General features: G+C 42.3%; 1 protein-coding gene across 1 annotated transcript; it reads left to right on the top strand.

Annotated features, from left to right (window-relative positions):
• Positions 1 to 7,539: 7,539 nt before the first annotated feature.
• LOC306913314 (peptidyl-prolyl cis-trans isomerase-like) lies at positions 7,540 to 17,297 on the top strand (the record flags this gene model as incomplete). The annotated part of the gene is made up of 6 exons (XM_079489903.1): positions 7,540 to 7,599; positions 7,749 to 7,779; positions 8,582 to 8,670; positions 9,183 to 9,279; positions 16,921 to 16,996; positions 17,174 to 17,297. The coding sequence occupies 6 exons, from the start codon at positions 7,540 to 7,542 to the stop codon at positions 17,295 to 17,297; spliced, it is 477 nt and encodes a 158-aa protein (XP_079346029.1).
• Positions 17,298 to 18,557: the final 1,260 nt, after the last annotated feature.

The following is an 18,557-nucleotide window of genomic DNA, read 5'->3' as shown; positions in this document are numbered from 1 at the left end:
AGATGACCACCGGAGCTGAAATAACGTTGAGCGGTGGTGAGTAAAAACAGAGAGAAGGGCTGGAGCGGTGGCGGTGGTTTGCTCTTCACCACGGCTCGTGACGTCATGTTGTAGTTCGGTGGTCACCTAACCACCGAAAATCCAGACTATGTATGAGCCTTTATACCAGACTGGTAATTCTGTCAGAAATACATCTGTTGCTTCCACATTCGGTGCCACTCAAAGTGAGGGGAGTCTCGCCCCTACTAGTATGTATGTCAGAAGCAGTTGAGGGCTGATTTCCCCCACCGCTGCACCTGAGCCACTATTTCATCATCACCCCCGGGGCCAGATGCCATTAGTGGTAAACACACACCTGCCTTTGCTTGCCCAGCTCCTGTTTAATCTAGCTGTACCCACCTGTGGTACCTGAGGTATAGTCTGTTTTTGCCCAATCTGGGAACCCATCGGCAAAAAAAGGGAAAAACAGCGCCCTCTGCTGTTTGTTTAGCATAGCTCGGAATCTGTTCTTGAGAGATTTGTTTTTGCCAGACAATCAGAGATGTCTGCCTACCGGGCAGTGGTGGAAAGTATAAGTAGCCTACATTTACTTATAATAGAGTCCTTCAGATGTTGCGCACCTCGCTAATAATCATCAATAATGCCTTTTCAAATAATATGCATATTTGGAGCTTGAAATGTAAAAATGTTTTAGCATAAAAACTGTACTTTGAGTACCAAAGTAAGAGTAGGCCTACTCAAATTTTCAGAAAATAGCAACCACCTCTCTACAAGCTGAGAGGTGGTATTTGCATGGGGGGGGGGGGGGGGACTTCTGTCGGCTTATTTTGCAAAATTGGAGCTTAAAATGTACAAAAGTATTGGTATTAAAATACACTACAAATATAGTACCAAAGTAAAAGTAGCCTACTCAGATGTTTTAAATGTTAAAAAAACAGATCTATAAGATCATAGCACTTCACATTGTAGATCAGCTTTTTTCCAATAACCAAAGTATACACTGACACCACGGCGCGTAATCAGCATTCATTGCAATGCAATTTGTGGCATTTTCAAAACAATATTGAGCAGAGTAGTGATTATCAAACGTATTTGCAATGCCATACGTTGAAAGATCTGTTGCCCGTGGACAAGGCACGCTACCTCCGCAAGTTAGATAGCATTGGTATAGATGTTTGTCCGTATGTGATTAAGGATTGGACCAAGTTGCATTGGCAGCCATAGAAAATTCTTACCCCAGGCTAAAACCGGATGTGACGTTTTTGGGCGTTCCTGTCTAGCGTGGTGTCAGTGTATTGAGTGGTTGAGTGACATTTTGTATTAATAACAGACTGCAAAGTAAAAAATAAACTATAGCTGTCTGTAATTATTGTGGAGTAGAAAGTAACAAAAATGGGAGGTAAAGTAAAAGTACCACAATATTGCACTGTGCATTGTAAGCCCTTGTATAGTACTTGAGTAAATGCACTTAGTTACTTTGCACCACTGAGCAGCCAATGATTTAACCTGATTAGACCAGTGGTCTAATGTCAAGGACCCCCAAATTGACACTAATTATCCCGCGGACCCCCATTTGAAAAGACATGCCAGGGACCCCCATAAGAGAAGGTTTTTACGTCTCTAGCAGTGATTCTCAACCCGTTTAATATCAAGGACCCCGGTTTGACATGCATATTAGTCTACAGACCCCCATTTAATGACATTTCTATCTCTGGGACCTCTGAGAGTGTACAAATGGAACGGGTCCGTTTGGTTCCATTTGGTTCCATTTGTACATTTGGTGTACACTCCGTTTGGTTCCATTTGTACACTCTCAGAGTTACAGACCCATGATAAGGGTCCATTTGGTTCCATTTGGTTCCATTTGTACATGTGGTGTACACTCCGTTTGGTTCCATTTGTACACTCTCAGAGTTACAGACCCATGATAAGGGTCCATTTGGTTCCAAACTATCATTTAGCTGGGGACCCCCTGGAACTCACTCAGGGACCCCCTGGAACTCCCGGACCACACTTTGGGAACCACTGGACTAGACCACCGCAGCTGTAATAATTGCAAAAATAAATAAATAAAATAAAACACTCACATCTTTAAATATCTCAAAAACTACAAATCATTTCAATGTAAAAAATATCAAGTGTGCAAAATCTCCACCAGTAAGGTGGATTCTTTTTTTTAAATGTATTGTGAATCAAGTTTGTATGTGAAAGTATGAAGGAATAGGGAGGTTCCTAAGTTTTATCATGTTTTAAAGTTATAATTTAAAGCGAGCCCACAACTATTACAACTAAGCGACTTTACAGGAAAAACAAGCCAACCCTGAATCTCTGTATGCATGGGGATAATATGGTGATTGTTAAGTGATTTGAATCAGCTGTGTGGAGGAAGTGAAACCCACATAAAGGCATGGCTGAGGGAAGTAGGGGTGCTGGGGGGGCTGGAGCACCCTCTCCGCCCAGGCACAGCCCCCCCTCAGACAGGAGGGGGATAATAATAATTGTAATCAAAACAGATTTCTGTTAATGGCCTAATAAATATGCTGTATCACAGTATCGGCGCCTTATCCTGGTTAATTGCCTGTGTCAGTTTGCTCATGCGTGGGGAGAGGCCACTTTAAAAGCCACTTTTCTGCGTGAAAATGCGCGTGCAGGAGGCGCGTGCACAACGTGCGCGCAACCCCTACTAAGCGTTCAGCACCTCCTACTGTAAACATCTTCCCGCGGCCATGCATCATCATACCTTCAAGTTAAACGACTTTCATGTGTGGAATCTGGAATTCCATAATTCTAAGTAATGTGTGTTCCTGCATGTGTGTTCAGCCGTTGTCACCTACGTGGGTGTTGGCCTGAGACCCTCTTCTCAGGGTGATGGTTTGTTTACACCCCTGGAGCCTCTCCTGTGGCTATTTGTATGACAAAAGAGTTTGTTGACCTGAAGGTCAACAGTTTGTTCAACAAACAAAACATCTGTCGACACCCCACACTCATGTAAAATGCTTAAACGGTTAACTAGAATACGACCACTTGTCAGTTGGGCGTGAGCCCTGTGTGTGGAGCATGTCTGCTGGCGTGAGCCTTAACCTGTGCCGTGCTGTACTTCGCTGAAATAAACAACAACATCTCATCTGCCGTGTCTCACAAACTTTCTTCGGTGCTCTCCCAGTTTTAACAGTATGGTATAGACCAGATACAACACCTTGACAGCCCATACATCCAAACAGAAAAGTCCTATCTGACTACATTAAACGATGTTAAACGACGTTAAACTCACTTTGCCACTCGATTTGCCACTCACTTTATGCATGCGCATACCCTCTATAGTTATTCCCCTAATAGTTGGCTTTCTGTTGTAAAGCTCTGTCATTGTCTCTTTTCCTGCGAGAAATATCAGTACCAACTCGGCCATACCACCCGAAATTTACATTTTAAAACAAAATGTGAGACGCCAGAGGGGTTTAATAACAAAATTGTAGGCAATATTAGGCCTATGGTCGAATATGACAATCAAGGCACTTAATAAGTTGTTAACCCTGTCCCGTCCCCCCTGTCCCACACAAGTGATATGTAACGTCTGTCCCTCAAATGAACAGTTTGAATCTGGTGGTCACCCTATAGTGTGAACTGTGAACCCATTCTATTAGAATCAATCTGGTTGGCCCCCTGGCTGGAAACCCAGCTCTACGCAGCTCCAATGTCATTATAATGAGAAACTGTCTCGAAATAAATAACTATTTATAATTTCAGAATATTAGGCCTACTACTATTCCCCGTGGCAACGGTATATACAAGGCGGGGTGGCAGGTGTGGGAGTCAACATCTTGTGCCACTTTCCTGTCACTAACATGGTGAACCGCTACATGTCATCGTAGTAGCAATAGACTATTTCACCAAGTGGCCATGCAGAAACATGATGAAGTTCCAGACCAGAGAACTGCTACCGCGCCAGAAGTGGTTCATGAAATGTTCTGCCAGTACGGCCCAGGTACAATGTGCCCAACAACAGTAGTCTAGACCAGGGGTTCTCAACCCGTGGGTCGCGACCCCTCGGGGGGTCGCCAAATTATTTTAGGGGGTCCCCAAATTATAAAAAAAAATGTCACGATTTTTCAAAAATAGCAGACCTACAAGCTCGTAGCGCGCCACTCGGTGGCGCGCTATGAGCTTGTAGATCTGCTATTTTTCAATAGCTAAATTATAACAATGCTTAAAACACCAAAAGGGGTTCCCGCCCAAAATGGTTTAAGGTTATTGTAGCAGTCAATTTATATTGGGGGTCGGGAGGGGGCGGGGCGGGGGTCCCGAGACGTTGCCAAAGCATTTTCGGGGGTCCCCGGACAAAAACGTTGAGAACCCCTGGTCTAGACTCTAGAGTCTTGACATTGCACATGTTAGCTAGGACATGTTAGGCCCCAAAACCTTGTTTTTGGGGCCTGCCTGCACCCAACCCAGGTGGTCTATTTCTACAATATAGACACACAAACTGACCAGAGAAGCGTTCACCAAGGCTGTGGTCTGACAGAAACTGACCTATGATTCCCGATGTGCAGCTTTATGTCATTCATTTAAATATTTATTTTATGGCTGAGTATGTATGTGTCAAGAGCTGAGCTCGTAAACCCACCAGTAATTACTAATTACTATAGAATATGATACACATTTCACAGTGTATGTCACAGTGTACAGGTGTAGCATTTCCTCCAACATGAAGTCTGGACTGAATTGGATTAATATAATTTTCTGACAAATGCATCACAAAACAACACGTGTTTATACTGTCTCCTTGTATACCGCCAGATAATCTTCATTATACTTCAGTTTATGCACATGCATTTAACCTTCTGCTGCAGATGGGTTGGTATTCACAGGCCTGAAATAGAGACTAGCTTCTCTGCAGCTTTTCAGTCAGCCTATGAGAATATATATATATAATAGCAATGTATCTGGTAGTTTTAGGACTGTACTGTATGTGCGGTTGTTTTTGTTTGTTTGTTTGTTTTCTTATTTTGACCATAAGACATGAAAAGCAAATCTTCTACGTCACTACAACTAAACTGTTGGTCTTCACTTGACATACATCTTCACTTGACATACATACAGTATGCAGAAGAGCGAAAATAGGAACCCATAGCTGCCACTGTAAATGATGCATTTATACAGCGATTTATTTAAATAGGCCTACATTTATTTACTTGGATGTCATGTAAATCAGAATCAGATACCTTCAGAGTCCTATTTTTCACACTCCATCGTTTTGTAGGTAGAGTGAGAGAAAAGACAGATAGAAATTGAAGTTGAACAGGTAACAAATAAAGTTATGTACATACGATAGCTTATGAGTATGACACTGTGACCCCCTTTCCACCGGTTGCTTCTCCTATCAGCCTGGGCACATCTGAACTTCCATGCGCGGCCAAAGGAAGCTGTCTGCCGGGGTCTCTTCCTGGTTTTTAGACAGCTGGTGGATGGAAATGAAGCTCCACCCACGCGGCAGAATGCCGCTGGGGCAAGCTTTTCCGGGAATCAGGCCTGGAAGAGACCCCGGCAGACAGCTTCCTTTGGCCGCGCATGGAATCTTAGGTGTGCCCAGACCCAATGGGAACCGGTTCAGTTCTTTTTGGTTCTTAGTCCAGAGCTCCAAAATTGGAACGTTAATTATGAATTGAGTGGGTTAAACTATACACTTGTTTATAGGATCAATATAAGTAAATTAACATATGATAACCCTTCCACAGTAGCGTTTGCATATTTTCCTATATAAATAGGATATATTAAATTTGTAATACAATAAATCATTGTCTTTGTGTAAGTAATCAACTGGGGAAGTTTCATGGTGATAACAATTTAAACCACATTCAACCTGATGTTTTTTTTTTTTTTTTTAACAGAAATCATCTCGGACTTGGGACTTGCATCATGCATGCATTAACACCTACATACTACTGAACTCTGGTCTGAAATGCTATAGTACATATCTTTCATGTGTTGTGTGAGAGGTGCCTTGGCATGAGTACATACTGCACATTAGTGTCTTGGTGAGAAGGAGATGCACGTTCGCAGTTCAGAGAGTTCAAACAAATGGAATGTGTTGAAGGTAGCTAGCGCGTATAGCGTCAAACAATCGGTAGTTCAAAGCTAGCCTGAAACATGACGGTGAATGAAATAAATCGACACAGAGAGCAGATATTCCTTTTGCTTCTGAGACAATGGCTGAGATAGCGAGTGTTTATTTCACGTCATTATATACACGTCAGACACAATTGGTACATCCGGCATCCGGTCATATGCTTTCAGTATAAAGGTATATAAATAGACATACAATGATATATATATATATTTATATATACACAGGCAATTAATGATCATCTTAATACATTCCAACAGAATGAATGGAACTTAATGAATGGGTTGACATTTGGCTGCATGGCTCTTTTTGACTATGAAGGGTAGGCTATAACCCAGAACCGAAACTTTCCAGAACCTTGTGAATGTGATGTTTTTTTTTTTACTATACACTTGTTTATAGGATCAATATAAGTACATTAACATATGATAACCCTTCCACTGTAGCTTTTTCATATTTTCAATTGTTTGCATATTTTCCTATATAAATAGGATATATTAAATTTGTAATACAATAAATCATTGTCTTTGTGTAAGTAATCAACTGGGGTGGGGAAGTTTCATGGTGATAACAATTTAATATAGGTATGGTTTGGTTTTGCACATTCAATTCATAACGTTCCAATTTTGGAGCTCTAGGCTCATGGAAGAACCAAAAAAAACTGAACCGGTTCCCATTGGGAACCAACTGGTGGAAAAGGGGCTTCAGGGATATAGGCTAAAGTACATATTGTCCATGCCCTGAACAATATGTATACTGTAGCAAGGCTAGCTGGTTCAACCGGGTAAACAAATTGCGTGCGTGCGTGCGTGTGTGTGTGTGTGTGTGTGTGTGTGTGTGTGTGTGTGTGTGTGTGTGTGTGTGTGTGTGTGTGTGTGTGTGCATGGCTGAGGGTGGGGGGGTGCTGGGGGGGCTGGAGCACCCTCTCCGCCCAGGCACAGCCCCCCCTCAGACAGGAGGGGGAAAATAATAATAATTGTAATCAAAACAGATTTCTGTTAATGGACTAATAAATATGCTGTATCACAGTATCGGCGCCTTATCCTGGTTAATTGCCTGTGTCAGTTTGCTCATGCGTGGGGAGAGGCCACTGTAAAAGCCACTTTTCTGCGTGAAAATGCGCGTGCAGGAGGCGCGTGCACACGCATTTTGCGGCGCACCCCCTACTAAGCGTTCAGCACCTCCTACTGTAAACATCTTCCCGCGGCCATGCATAAAGGGGGTGTGTTTTCCCCCCAGTATGCCTACCGTATGCTCCATTCTAACAGGACTACATCTAACTCTGGGCTACTTGCATTCAGCATTCTTTTTTTTTACAGTTTAATAACTTTTTTTCAGAGATGCTTTCATTATCAAATCGGATTTTGTTGGCGTTCACCGCCGCCATAATGTGCAGCAGTGGTTGTTGTGGTTATGGTATGAGGGTTTTCTTTGACATTACTGCAGGCGGCCGGCCATTAGGACGAATAGTCTTCGAGGTGAGTGCCAGTTCTTATAGGTCTTTCATAATAATCTAGACAACAATAACACAATAGTTACGATGCAAAGTAGCCATTAGGAATAAAAAGTAATTTAAGTATTTTATCCAACATTCTTAAATTTCTCTTTTTAATTATTATTCTTGCAGTTGCGTCCGGATGTTGTGCCCAGAACATCAGGTAATCCTATACTGATTGAACATTCTTTTATTTCACAGTATGCCGAATTGGTACATTTAAAATGAAAGTACGGGTTAATGCAAAAACTGTTACTTGAGGATAGAACCAGAAAAAGCACAAAGACTTGTTTACATAATGGTCTCCCATTTTCAATTCATCCGGACGTTTAATGGCGTACAAAGATACACTTAATAAATAAAAGGAAATCATCATATAGGCAGTTAAAAAAGGGAAAAGATATGTACAGTATGGTATCCGGTACCGTACACTTTGACTCTGTTTTTCCTGAAGTGAACACAGCCTTATACATTTCATGTCAAATTGGCTGCTGTGAAAAAGTCGACAATGCCATACAGAGATTCGGTCTGGCTTATTAGCCAGGCTACATACAGACTGCAACCTTGTATGACTTCACACATCTTAACACGTGTGAGTGTCTTAACACATTTTGTGCCCAAAACGTCTGTGGACGTCCTGGGTATTACCGCACGTGCATAGCCCAAGACGTCTGTGGACGTCTTTTTTTTTTTTATTGTTTTTTTTATTAAAAAAAAACAAGAAAAATCAAAACACTTTTTTTTAACACGTGGTGCCAAAGTTTGTGTTTTCGCCATTGAGAATGCATTTGGCGTTTAAATTAAATAACTCAGAAACTATAAAACATTTCAAAGTAAAAAGTTCCAGCATGTGTCTCCACAGTCAGCTGAATTATAAAAAATGTGAATGGATTTTCTAGGTGAAAGTGATTTTGGGCAGTTTTGCGTGGGCTCTCAATGTGTTAACTATTGTTTTTTACTCACAGAGAACTTCCGAGCCCTGTGTACTGGAGAGAGAGGTTTTGGTTACAGGGGATCAACATTTCACAGGGTAATTCCTGGTTTCATGTTGCAGGTAAGTTAACATGATTGTGAATCCTCAATAGAGCGTCGCAGTCCCGCCCCCTACCAGGGCCCAGGAAATGATTCTCCGTTAATTTTCCTCATAGACATTTATTTAGTATTTATTTAAAGACGTTTACGCCGCGGACAAAGCCAACTCGAGTCGTGACAAATCATGACAACAAACACAATTTTTTGGGCCGAACAAATAATTAGAAAGAAGAAAAAAACGGCAGGTTACAACACATTTTTTGTTGTTTTTCTTCTTTGTAATTATTTGTTTGGTCCAAAATATTGTTTGTGTTGTCATGAGTTGTCACGACTCGAGTTGGCTTTGTCCGCGGCGTAACCGTCTTTAAATAAATACTTTTTGAAATGTCTATGGGAAAAATGCATTGGGATTCATCTCCTGGTCCATGGTAGGCGGGACTGCGACGCTCTATACAAGTGGTAACTAAACTAGCACACAGAATGCTATTGTGGAGATCATGGTGTCAAAGTGTGTTTTTTTTTTCATGATTAAAGGGCGGGGATATCACCAACCACGACGGAAGTGGAGGCAAGTCTATCTATGGAGAAACGTTTGAAGATGAGAACTTCATTCTGAAGCACACTGGACCAGGTACAGTGTATATTTAAAGATGGAGTGCCACAATTGTTGTATTTTTCCAGTTTTTCATGTGTCTATGAGGTGACAGTACTTCATTAGACACCCTGGAGTCGTTTTTTATGTGCAATGATGTATTCTCTTTGTATTTAGGGTTTCTTCCTGGAGGCTGAACCCTTGACAGTCAAACATGCCAATGAAAAAAACAGTAATATAGTGACATCACATTATCAGCCCCTCCCCTAACCACTCTCCCTTTATCATACAACTACAGCTGTGGGTGCGGCCAGAGTAGTATAAAAGAGAGTAATGACACTCCCGTTGACTCTCATTGTAACAATGGAATGCGGAAGTGCTCATTCTATCTCAATGGAATAGTTCCAGCCATAGGAGCAATGTTTGGAACTATCGCCCATAGGTACCCGCTTTGGGGCGAGATCAAAGCGTGTCACCACTCTCTTACTAGATTACTCTGGGTGCAGCTAAAGTGTTTTTTTTCACTGACCGCTCAGTAGGGCGGTTCTTGTATTTGTTTTACTGAGAATAAGCTTAGAAATACGTTTAGGGTTAGGCATAGTTTTACAGGGTTGTAGGTTTTGGCACCGTTTTACTGAGGTTAAGGTTAGGTATGAAGTTGGGTTTAACCATGCATAGTTTACTGAGGTTATGTTACCAGGCTGAGCAGTTCCGCAGGCTATAGGCCTATGCCCGAGGTGACTGTGTTTTGAGCTTTCCAGTATTCCTCCAATGAACTGCAGTGGCGAATGAGGCGTCTACCTTTCTATGTTTAAGTGTGAACAGCAAGGCCAATTTTCCCATGAATCTTGTAAGTTGATTTGATATACCGGTAGCCTATTTGGATTTGTGGCTTGCTATAGGCCTATATGTTTTACATTTTTTATTTATCATTTCACTAACGAAATTACACCCAAATGTCCACAGCACTGATAAAAGCTAAGTCTGCATGCCGACTCCATATCTGGTTCATGAGATGAATTTAAACATGAGTGGCAGGAAAACTCAATGTTGCCAGTGGTCAAAATTCTCTGATTTTATTCTCTTTAGTGTATTGCTAAAAGTAGCATTACCACAATGTAGACATATTCTGGTACATTCTGGTATATTCATATACTCAAAACTTTACTTACTCTAACAAAGTATTAAAGCAGTATTAAAGCATTGGCATACAAAATATACATAGTAAGTAAAAGTAGGCCTTCTAGTTATAAAATAGCTGATCTACACGCTCACAATGTACATAGACCAATTATTTGTTTACAAACATTGGGACTGGGCGCACGGGTGACTGTTTCATGTAATCAATTCCCAACAGATCTCCAAACCTGTTGTTTTGGGGAGCGCTGGTTTCAGTCCATTCAACCTCCTCTTGTGAGTTGGCTAGTGAGATGCACCCTAGGAGATATTTATACTTCAAAGCCCAACAGTATTGCGCACAGAGAACAGCTGATATACAAGCTCACATCGCATCGCAGATGCGACTGTTGTGAGCGTAGAGGTCTGCGTGCGCGACACCATCGCGGGACGAAGCATAAATTATACTTGATGGACTGCAGGTGCGCGTGCAGCCGTGCACAAATAGGCTCTGCTGCCGTGTTCATGAGCGCACCTCCCGTTCTTATGACAGCGACTGGAGGTGTGGTTTTGAGGACAACTGTTTTGAATTGCTATTATTGTTCAAACACAACAGAAACCAAGGATTATATATTTCAAGGGCGAGAGATGACAATAAAAATCCTAATCATTCTTCCTCCACACTGGGAGAAAAACAGCATCTGAAAGTTTGATGGGGCATTTTTTACACGTGAGTGCAGTTAGAACTTTTCCATTGCATCTTATGAGAGGTGATGTTCTTCTGCTGCCTTTATGCGCGCGCATGCCGTTTCTTATCAGTGTGACGTCGTCTGATAAGGCGTCTATTAGTTTGTGTATTCTGTAAATAAAGTTGTCAAAAAATAAAGTATGCTTTTCTGAGATTTGGTAGAGTAATGGAGTGTAATAATAATAATAATAATAATAAAACTTTATTTGTATAGCACCTTTCATGACATGAAATGCAGCTCAAAGTGCTTTACACAAAAAAGAAAAGAAAAGCAGGGCATAAACAATACAGTGAGGACATGAATAACATTTTTTTTAAAAGACAGATAAATCAATTAAAAGCAAGGGTGTAAAAGTGGGTCTTGAGCTGAGCTTTAAAAATGTCTACAGAGGCTGCCTGTCGAAGGTACAGTGGGAGTTTGTTCCACGCCGTCGGCCCGTAGAAGCAAAAAGCTGCTTCCCCGTATTTTTTAGTTGCCATTTTTTTAGGCAAAGCGAGCAGGCCAGCAGTGGAAGACCTTAGGGGGCGGTTTGGGACATATTTCGGCAGGCAGTCATGTAGGTAGGAAGGTGCGAGACCATTGAGAGCTTTATAAACAAGTAAAAGAATTTTAAAATCAATCCTAAAAACAACCGGAAGCCAGTGCAATGAGGCCAAGACTGGAGTAATATGTTCTCTCATCTTAGTTCTAGTTAAGACTCTGGCTGCTGCATTTTGGACAAGTTGTAATCTGTCAGTTGATTTCTTAGGCAATCCAGAAAAAAGTGCATTGCAGTAATCAAGCCGAGAAAAAACAAAGGCGTGGATTAGCGTTTTTGCATCGTCCAGTGACAAATAGGCTCTGATTCGTGCAATATTTCTAAGATGAAAAAAGGCAATCTTGGTAACATGATTAATGTGTGAATTAAAATTCAGTTCAGAATCAATAGTGATCCCCAGGTTCTTTACTGTACTGTTACTTTCTACAGTCAGGTTGCCAAGTCTGCTTTTTATCGATTCTTTCTGCTCACTAGAACCGATTATGAGAACTTCTGTCTTATCCTCATTTAGCTTGAGAAAGTTCTCACTCATCCAGCATTTAATGCTAGACAGACAGGTCAACAGCGGGTCTAAGGCACAGAGATCATCTGGATCTACAGAAAGATAAAGTTGGGTATCATCAGCATAGAAATGAAAATTGACTCCGTGATTGGTAATGAGTTCTCCCAATGGCAGTATGTACAGGGAGAATAACAGAGGACCAAGAATTGAGCCCTGTGGAATACCAGAACTGATGTTGTGTTTGTCTGAGTCAAACTCAGCTAGATTGACAAAATAGCTTCTGTTTGTTAGGTAGGAGGAAAACCAGGACAGGGCCGTGCCAGACAGGCCTACCCAGTGCTCCAGACGCTGTATTAAAATTGAATGGTCAATCGTGTCAAATGCAGCCGTTAGATCTAGAAGTAAAAGAACGGAAACATGTTTCTTGTCAGCAGACACCCTAAGATCATTCATTACTTTTACAAGTGCTGTTTCTGTGCTGTGGCCTTTCCTAAAGCCAGATTGGAATTTGTTATGCACATTGTTGTTCTGTAGAAACACATCCAATTGATGAAAGATGCATTTTTCTAAAACCTTGCCCAGAAAGGGCAGATTAGAAATGGGTCGGTAGTTACCCATCACAGAGGGATCAAGATTGTGTTTCTTGAGTAAGGGCCTAACTACAGCCGTCTTCAGTGAGTCTGGAAAGACGCCTGATTGTAGAGAGCTGTTTACAATTTTTAGGATATCTCCAATCACACTGTCTAAAACCTCTTTGAGAAAGGTGGTGGGAATTGTGTCCAATGAACAGGAGGATGATGTCATCTGAGATATGGTTTTTCGGAGTTCGTCTTCATCAATTGTACAGAAAGACAATAGGCTCCCCCTGGAGAGATCAACCCTGGCACCATTAGCTGCTGTTAGAGGGCTTGAGCTAGCAGCAGCACCATTCATAATATCAGCTCTAATGTTACAAATTTTGTTATCAAAAAAGCATGCAAACTCATTACACTTAGCTTTAGAGGCCGGGAACGACTGCTTGTAGGACTGGGGGGGGTTTAAAAGTCGTTCAATGGTAGAGAATAAGACTCTGGCATTTTTCTTGTTCTCATTAATAATGCCAGAGAAATAAGCCTGCCTTGCCAGACGCAGGGCTTTGTTATATGTGACTGTTGACTTTTTAAGAATCTCTAGGTGGATGGTGAGTTTGTTTTTTCTCCAAGCTCGCTCAGCTCTACGACAATCTTGCTTCAGTGAACGTGTATGCTCATTTATCCAGGGTGTTACTCTGGTGTTCTGTTTCTTTTTAGTTTTCATAGGAGCCACTATGTCAAGAGCTGACTCTAGTTTAAGATTAAACATTTGGACCAAATCATTCACTGGGGGAGTATCGGATAGGGGGGGGCCCAGATGACGAGAGAACTCGTTGGCTGCAGATGAGCTAAAAAAACGCTTTTTTATAGTATATTCAGTGATGTTTTTCTCTAGATCAGAGACAGTCATATTAAAACACAGCAAATAGTGGTCTGATAGCTCAGGCATTTCAATAGTCCTTTCAACAGTGATGTTCAGACCTCTAGAAATCACCAGGTCCAGAGTGTGCCCCTGTTTATGTGTAGGCCCAACAACATGTTGGATGAACTCAAAGGAGTGCAATAACTCTAAGAAACCCAGAGCCACCGCATTTGAAGCATCGTCCAGGTGTAGATTAAGATCGCCCGAGATAAGAGTTCTGTCATAGTTAGTGGAACAGATAGATAAAAGTTCTGATATTTCTGTTAGAAATACAGCTTTGCTGCACTTTGGAGGACGATAAATGCTGATCATTGGGATAGAGGACTGACCCTGCAGTATTGTGGCCTGGTATTCAAAGGATGAAAAGCTGCCGAGCGTCAGAGCCTTGAATTTTAAAGTGTCTGAAAAAATGATTGCCAGTCCACCTCCTTTCTTAGCCTCGCGAACAGAGTGGATGAAACTGTAGTTTGCGGGACAGGCTGGCGCTAGGAGAACAGCTCCATCCGAGCCAAGCCATGTCTCTGTTAGAAAGATAATATCTAGCTTCTCTTTACATATTATATCATTTACAGAAGAGGACTTATTTGTTAATGACCTGATGTTAAACAAGGCAAGGTTTAGCTTGTTATCAGATTTTTGGGGGCTGTGATGCCTGTGAGGTACATTAACCAAGCAGCATTCTCTCTTCAGGCTACTCCTTGTCTTGGACAATCTATTTGAAATAACAGTGGAAATGTTGTGAACCTCAACCTGTACGGTGATTGAAACACCAGGCTTTCTAGAAGCAAGGGGTCCATACATGTTTGTTGCTACGCATAATGGACCCTGTTCATATCAGTTATCAAATGTATTTTCTAGGCTATATGGGCGTGGCATATAGCGTGGGATTAACTCTGCCCATGGTATCTCTCGCATTTTGGGCTGTTGGGCTGGCCGTACGGTAAGGGGGGTCAGCCTTACTCCAGCGTTTATCAGGTCCATCATGCCCGGAGTGAATTTGAGGTGATGTATTGGTGAAGGAGTTTGAAATTCCTCCATTCGACTGTCATTGATGGACCTCTCGGCGGCCTCAGTATCCTCTCCACCAGTGGCCCCTGTGACTTCACGCTCTGTGAGTTTATCTCCACCAGGGGGCGCTGTGACTCCACGCCCTGTGAGTTTTCCTCCACCAGGGGGCGCTGTGACTTCACGCTCTGTGAGTTTTTCTCCACCAGGGGGCGCTGTGACTCCACGCTCTGTGCGTTTTTCTCCACCAGGGGGCGCTGTGACTTCACGCCCTGTGAGTTTTTCTCCACCAGGGGGCGCTGTGACTTCACGCCCTGTGAGTTTTTCTCCACCAGGGGGCGCTGTGACTTCACACCCCGTGCGTTTTTCTCCACCAGGGGGCGCTGTGACTTCACGCCCTGTGAGTTTTTCTCCACCAGGGGGCGCAGTGACTTTACGCTCTGTGCGTTTTTCTCCACCAGGGGGCGCTGTGACTTTACGCTCTGTGCGTTTTTCTCCACCAGGGGGCGCTGTGACCTCACGCTCTGTGCGTTTTTCTCTGCAATAGTCACCCCCTATGAACACGGGGGTGAGTTCATAGGGGGTGAGTTTTTCAGGGGGCCATGCATCACCAGGGGACCATGCATCACGCTCTATGTAGTCACAGCAGATGCAGATATACCAGGGGGGATGCACTTCCTCTTCTCCATCAGAGGAGGACCACTCTTCTGCATCAGTCCAGAGCACATCAGGAGGAGTTGTGTGTTCACTTGATTTGACTTCTCCACCAGGAGGAGCTGTGGGTTCACTATCTGTGGTATTCCTTGTTTTGAGAACATCCTTGGCGAGGGGGAGAAGCTTGGCACCCGCCGCCACAATATTATCTGTTTTGGCTAGGGCGCTATCTCTTGATTCCATGTTGTGGAACAAGTTGCTGGAGAATAGTTTAACCCCCAGCTTGTTTAGGTGAATTCCATCAACAAAGAGGTGCCTACGATCAAAGAAGAAATTGAAGTTGTCAATGAAATTGAATGATTCTTCTGTGCATGCCGTTGAGAGCCATTTGCTGAGTGCATACAGTCTGCTGAAGCGTTCACATCCGGTCATTGGAGGTAGTGGCCCGCTGATCCACACGTCTAAATCTAGGGAGCTGAGGGTGTGGAATAGGGCTCTGAAATCATTTTTTAGGATTTCTGACTGTTGTTTTTCTGTATCACGTGTACCGATGTGCAGTATCAGTGTTTTCACCATAGGGTGTGCAGCAACAACGTCAGAGATTCTGTCATTCAAATCAGAGACTGTGTCTTTGGGAAAGCATAGAACTTTTGCTTTTTTCTTTTTGTTACTTTTAACATATTTCACAGCCTGATCACCAACAATCAGGAATTCATTAATTTGGTCTCCATTAGCTCGCCTTTCATTTTCTGTGATGTTGAGTCTTACCCTGCTCGGTGTGGCGATATCTCTGTCGTTCATCTGGAGCAGTGGGCTGAATCTGTTAGCCACCTGCACATTCTCCATATGGGGAGATATGATTTTTGATCTGCTTTTCACAGTTTTCCAATTTTGAAGGGGGGTGGACGAGGCTCTGAGTCGGGCTGGTAGCGTAGGCCAGCTGGTCTTATCGGGGCTCCGAGCTCTTCCAGTTAGTCGTCCTTTCAAGTCCTGTACGCCGTTCTCTCTGTTTGTAATCACAGTGGATATACCGGGGGGGGAGACACCCCGAGTTTTTCGTCCTTTCATGTCCTTTGGCCTTGCGCCGAGAGAACTCCAGGAGAATGTCTTATCCTGCGTGCGGTTCTCCTGATTCCCATGTTGTTGTTTTACTTCCAAATTAACTTTTAAATAGTGTAATTCCGCTTCGAGCACTGCAATCCTTTGAAGCAGTTTCTGAAAGTCCTTTGAAGATATGACAGGGAACATCGCGGTGCTGGCTATTTGCCAAGTATCCAGTGCTACTTAGCTATAGCTATGTGCCACGTACCCATTCACTGGAGGTAAAAAAAGAGTATTTTGCAGTATGGCAAAAGCTTCGTTCTATAGAAGAAATACAGTCCCATCGGTTTACAAGTAATGAGGATCCACTTGTAGTTTCTCAAAGAAAAATAAAACATTGATATCAGTTGAAGAATGCAAGCATAGGCGAGAGCAGCGGAGCGAAGCGTCCTCACTGTACGAGAGCAAGCAAGCTGTGTAGTGAAGTTGGCCTATTAAGAAACTGATTTCTGCTTAGTAGCGTACAATACATGAGTACATTTACTTTTCACCACTGACGGTTGCTCATCTTTGTGTTTCAGGCATCTTGAGCATGGCCAACGCCGGACCAAACTCTAATGGATCTCAGTTCTTCATCACCTTAGCAAAAACAGAGTGGTATGTATTGAGATGAGGAACCCTTCAATGGAGAGCAGTGGTTCCCAAATGTTTTAGCTCAAGTGTGTGTGTGTGTGTGTGTGTGTGTGTGTGTGTGTGTGTGTGTGTGTGTGTGTGTGTGTGTGTGTGTGTGTGTGTGTGTGTGTGTGTGTGTGTGTGTGTGTGTGTTTCTCTTAGGCTGGATGGCAAGTATGTTGTGTTTGGCAAAGTCGTCGAAGGAATGGAGGTTCTCAAGAAAATAGAGTCTTATGGGTCTAGCCGGTCGACGAAGATCTCTATCAAAAATGCTGGACAATGTTAAAGTACATCTGGAGTGGAGAGCCGCCATGGTCTGGGCCTCACCCCCTACTGTGATTTCAATAAACGGTGTCAGTCAGTACTTTTGTTCTGACACTGAACCTCAAATTGCTCCCGATGTGCTGGTTGGTACCTTGCATGGCTTCCGCCGCAATCGGTGTATGAATGTGTGTGTGTGAATGTAATGTCTATGTAAAGCGCCTTGGATAAAGGCACTATATAAATGCACCATTAAAAATGCACCATTCTTTTACTTTGGTTTGCCTAGTGGATTCTTGGGTAGAATTTTCATAAGTTACAGGTCGCGCTTTAAACGTGAACTTGGGATTCTAAAACAAAAATGCGAAGTGTAGCCTACACTACTAGACTTGGTAGCAGATCATCCAAAGGCAATTCATGTTCTTTGTAGATCATTCATGTTTTTTTGTTTTTTTTGTTTTTTACAATAGGTTTATATGGATTTGATTGCAATATTAAACCTTGTTTGGAATTGATTCAGTTTTCTATAAGATTAAACTAAAGATTAAACAGAGATGCAAACATCATCATCTATTATCTATCATGATAAAGTTGATTATCCTCCCTTAAAGAACCCTGGTGATATTATAACTATATAGAACAGAAGAAAATAGCAACTCTTTGCGGATCAAAGTACATCTGTAAGAAGTACATTATGAGGTATAGAATTGGCAAAACATTATGTTTGAAGGCCTCATGGTTTCAAAGTGTTAAAGCTGATATTGAGATGAGAAAGATTTTTGCCACTGAGATTTCTTCTACGTTAAAAACGCAGGTTGTTCACCATTAGGGGTGGATAGATACAACACTGGTTCAAAACTGGATAAAAAAACCTCAGAAACCAAGTTCAAGACAAACATTATTCAAACGCATACATGCTGGGGTATACTTTATCCTTCACCAATGTAACATTAATATTTAGTTAACTTGTAGCTAAAATAAAAGTGTCTCCTTATGAATGTAAATTTAAACATTGTTTTCTCACGCTAATAATAAAGCCCTGAATGAATTGGAATGGTGATCCATACTAATCCTTCCCATCTGAAACCCACCGATTATTACAACACTGTAGTTTATTTTTGATACTGTATATCTAGTCTACACATTCAGGGCACTTTGTATTTGATATATGGTTGCATATCTTTCTTTGTATGACACTGTAAGATAGACCTACGTAGCTACAGGCCTAGAACAACATTGCACCTGAGCACAAGGGTCAAATCAGCCCTCAATGGCTTCTGACATA

This window comes from Electrona antarctica (assembly GCF_951216825.1).
Source record: "Electrona antarctica genome assembly, chromosome: 20".
NCBI classification, from domain to species: Eukaryota; Metazoa; Chordata; class Actinopteri; order Myctophiformes; family Myctophidae; genus Electrona; species Electrona antarctica.
Note: the sequence above shows the minus strand (reverse complement) of the source record. Positions and strands in the feature narration are given on the sequence as shown.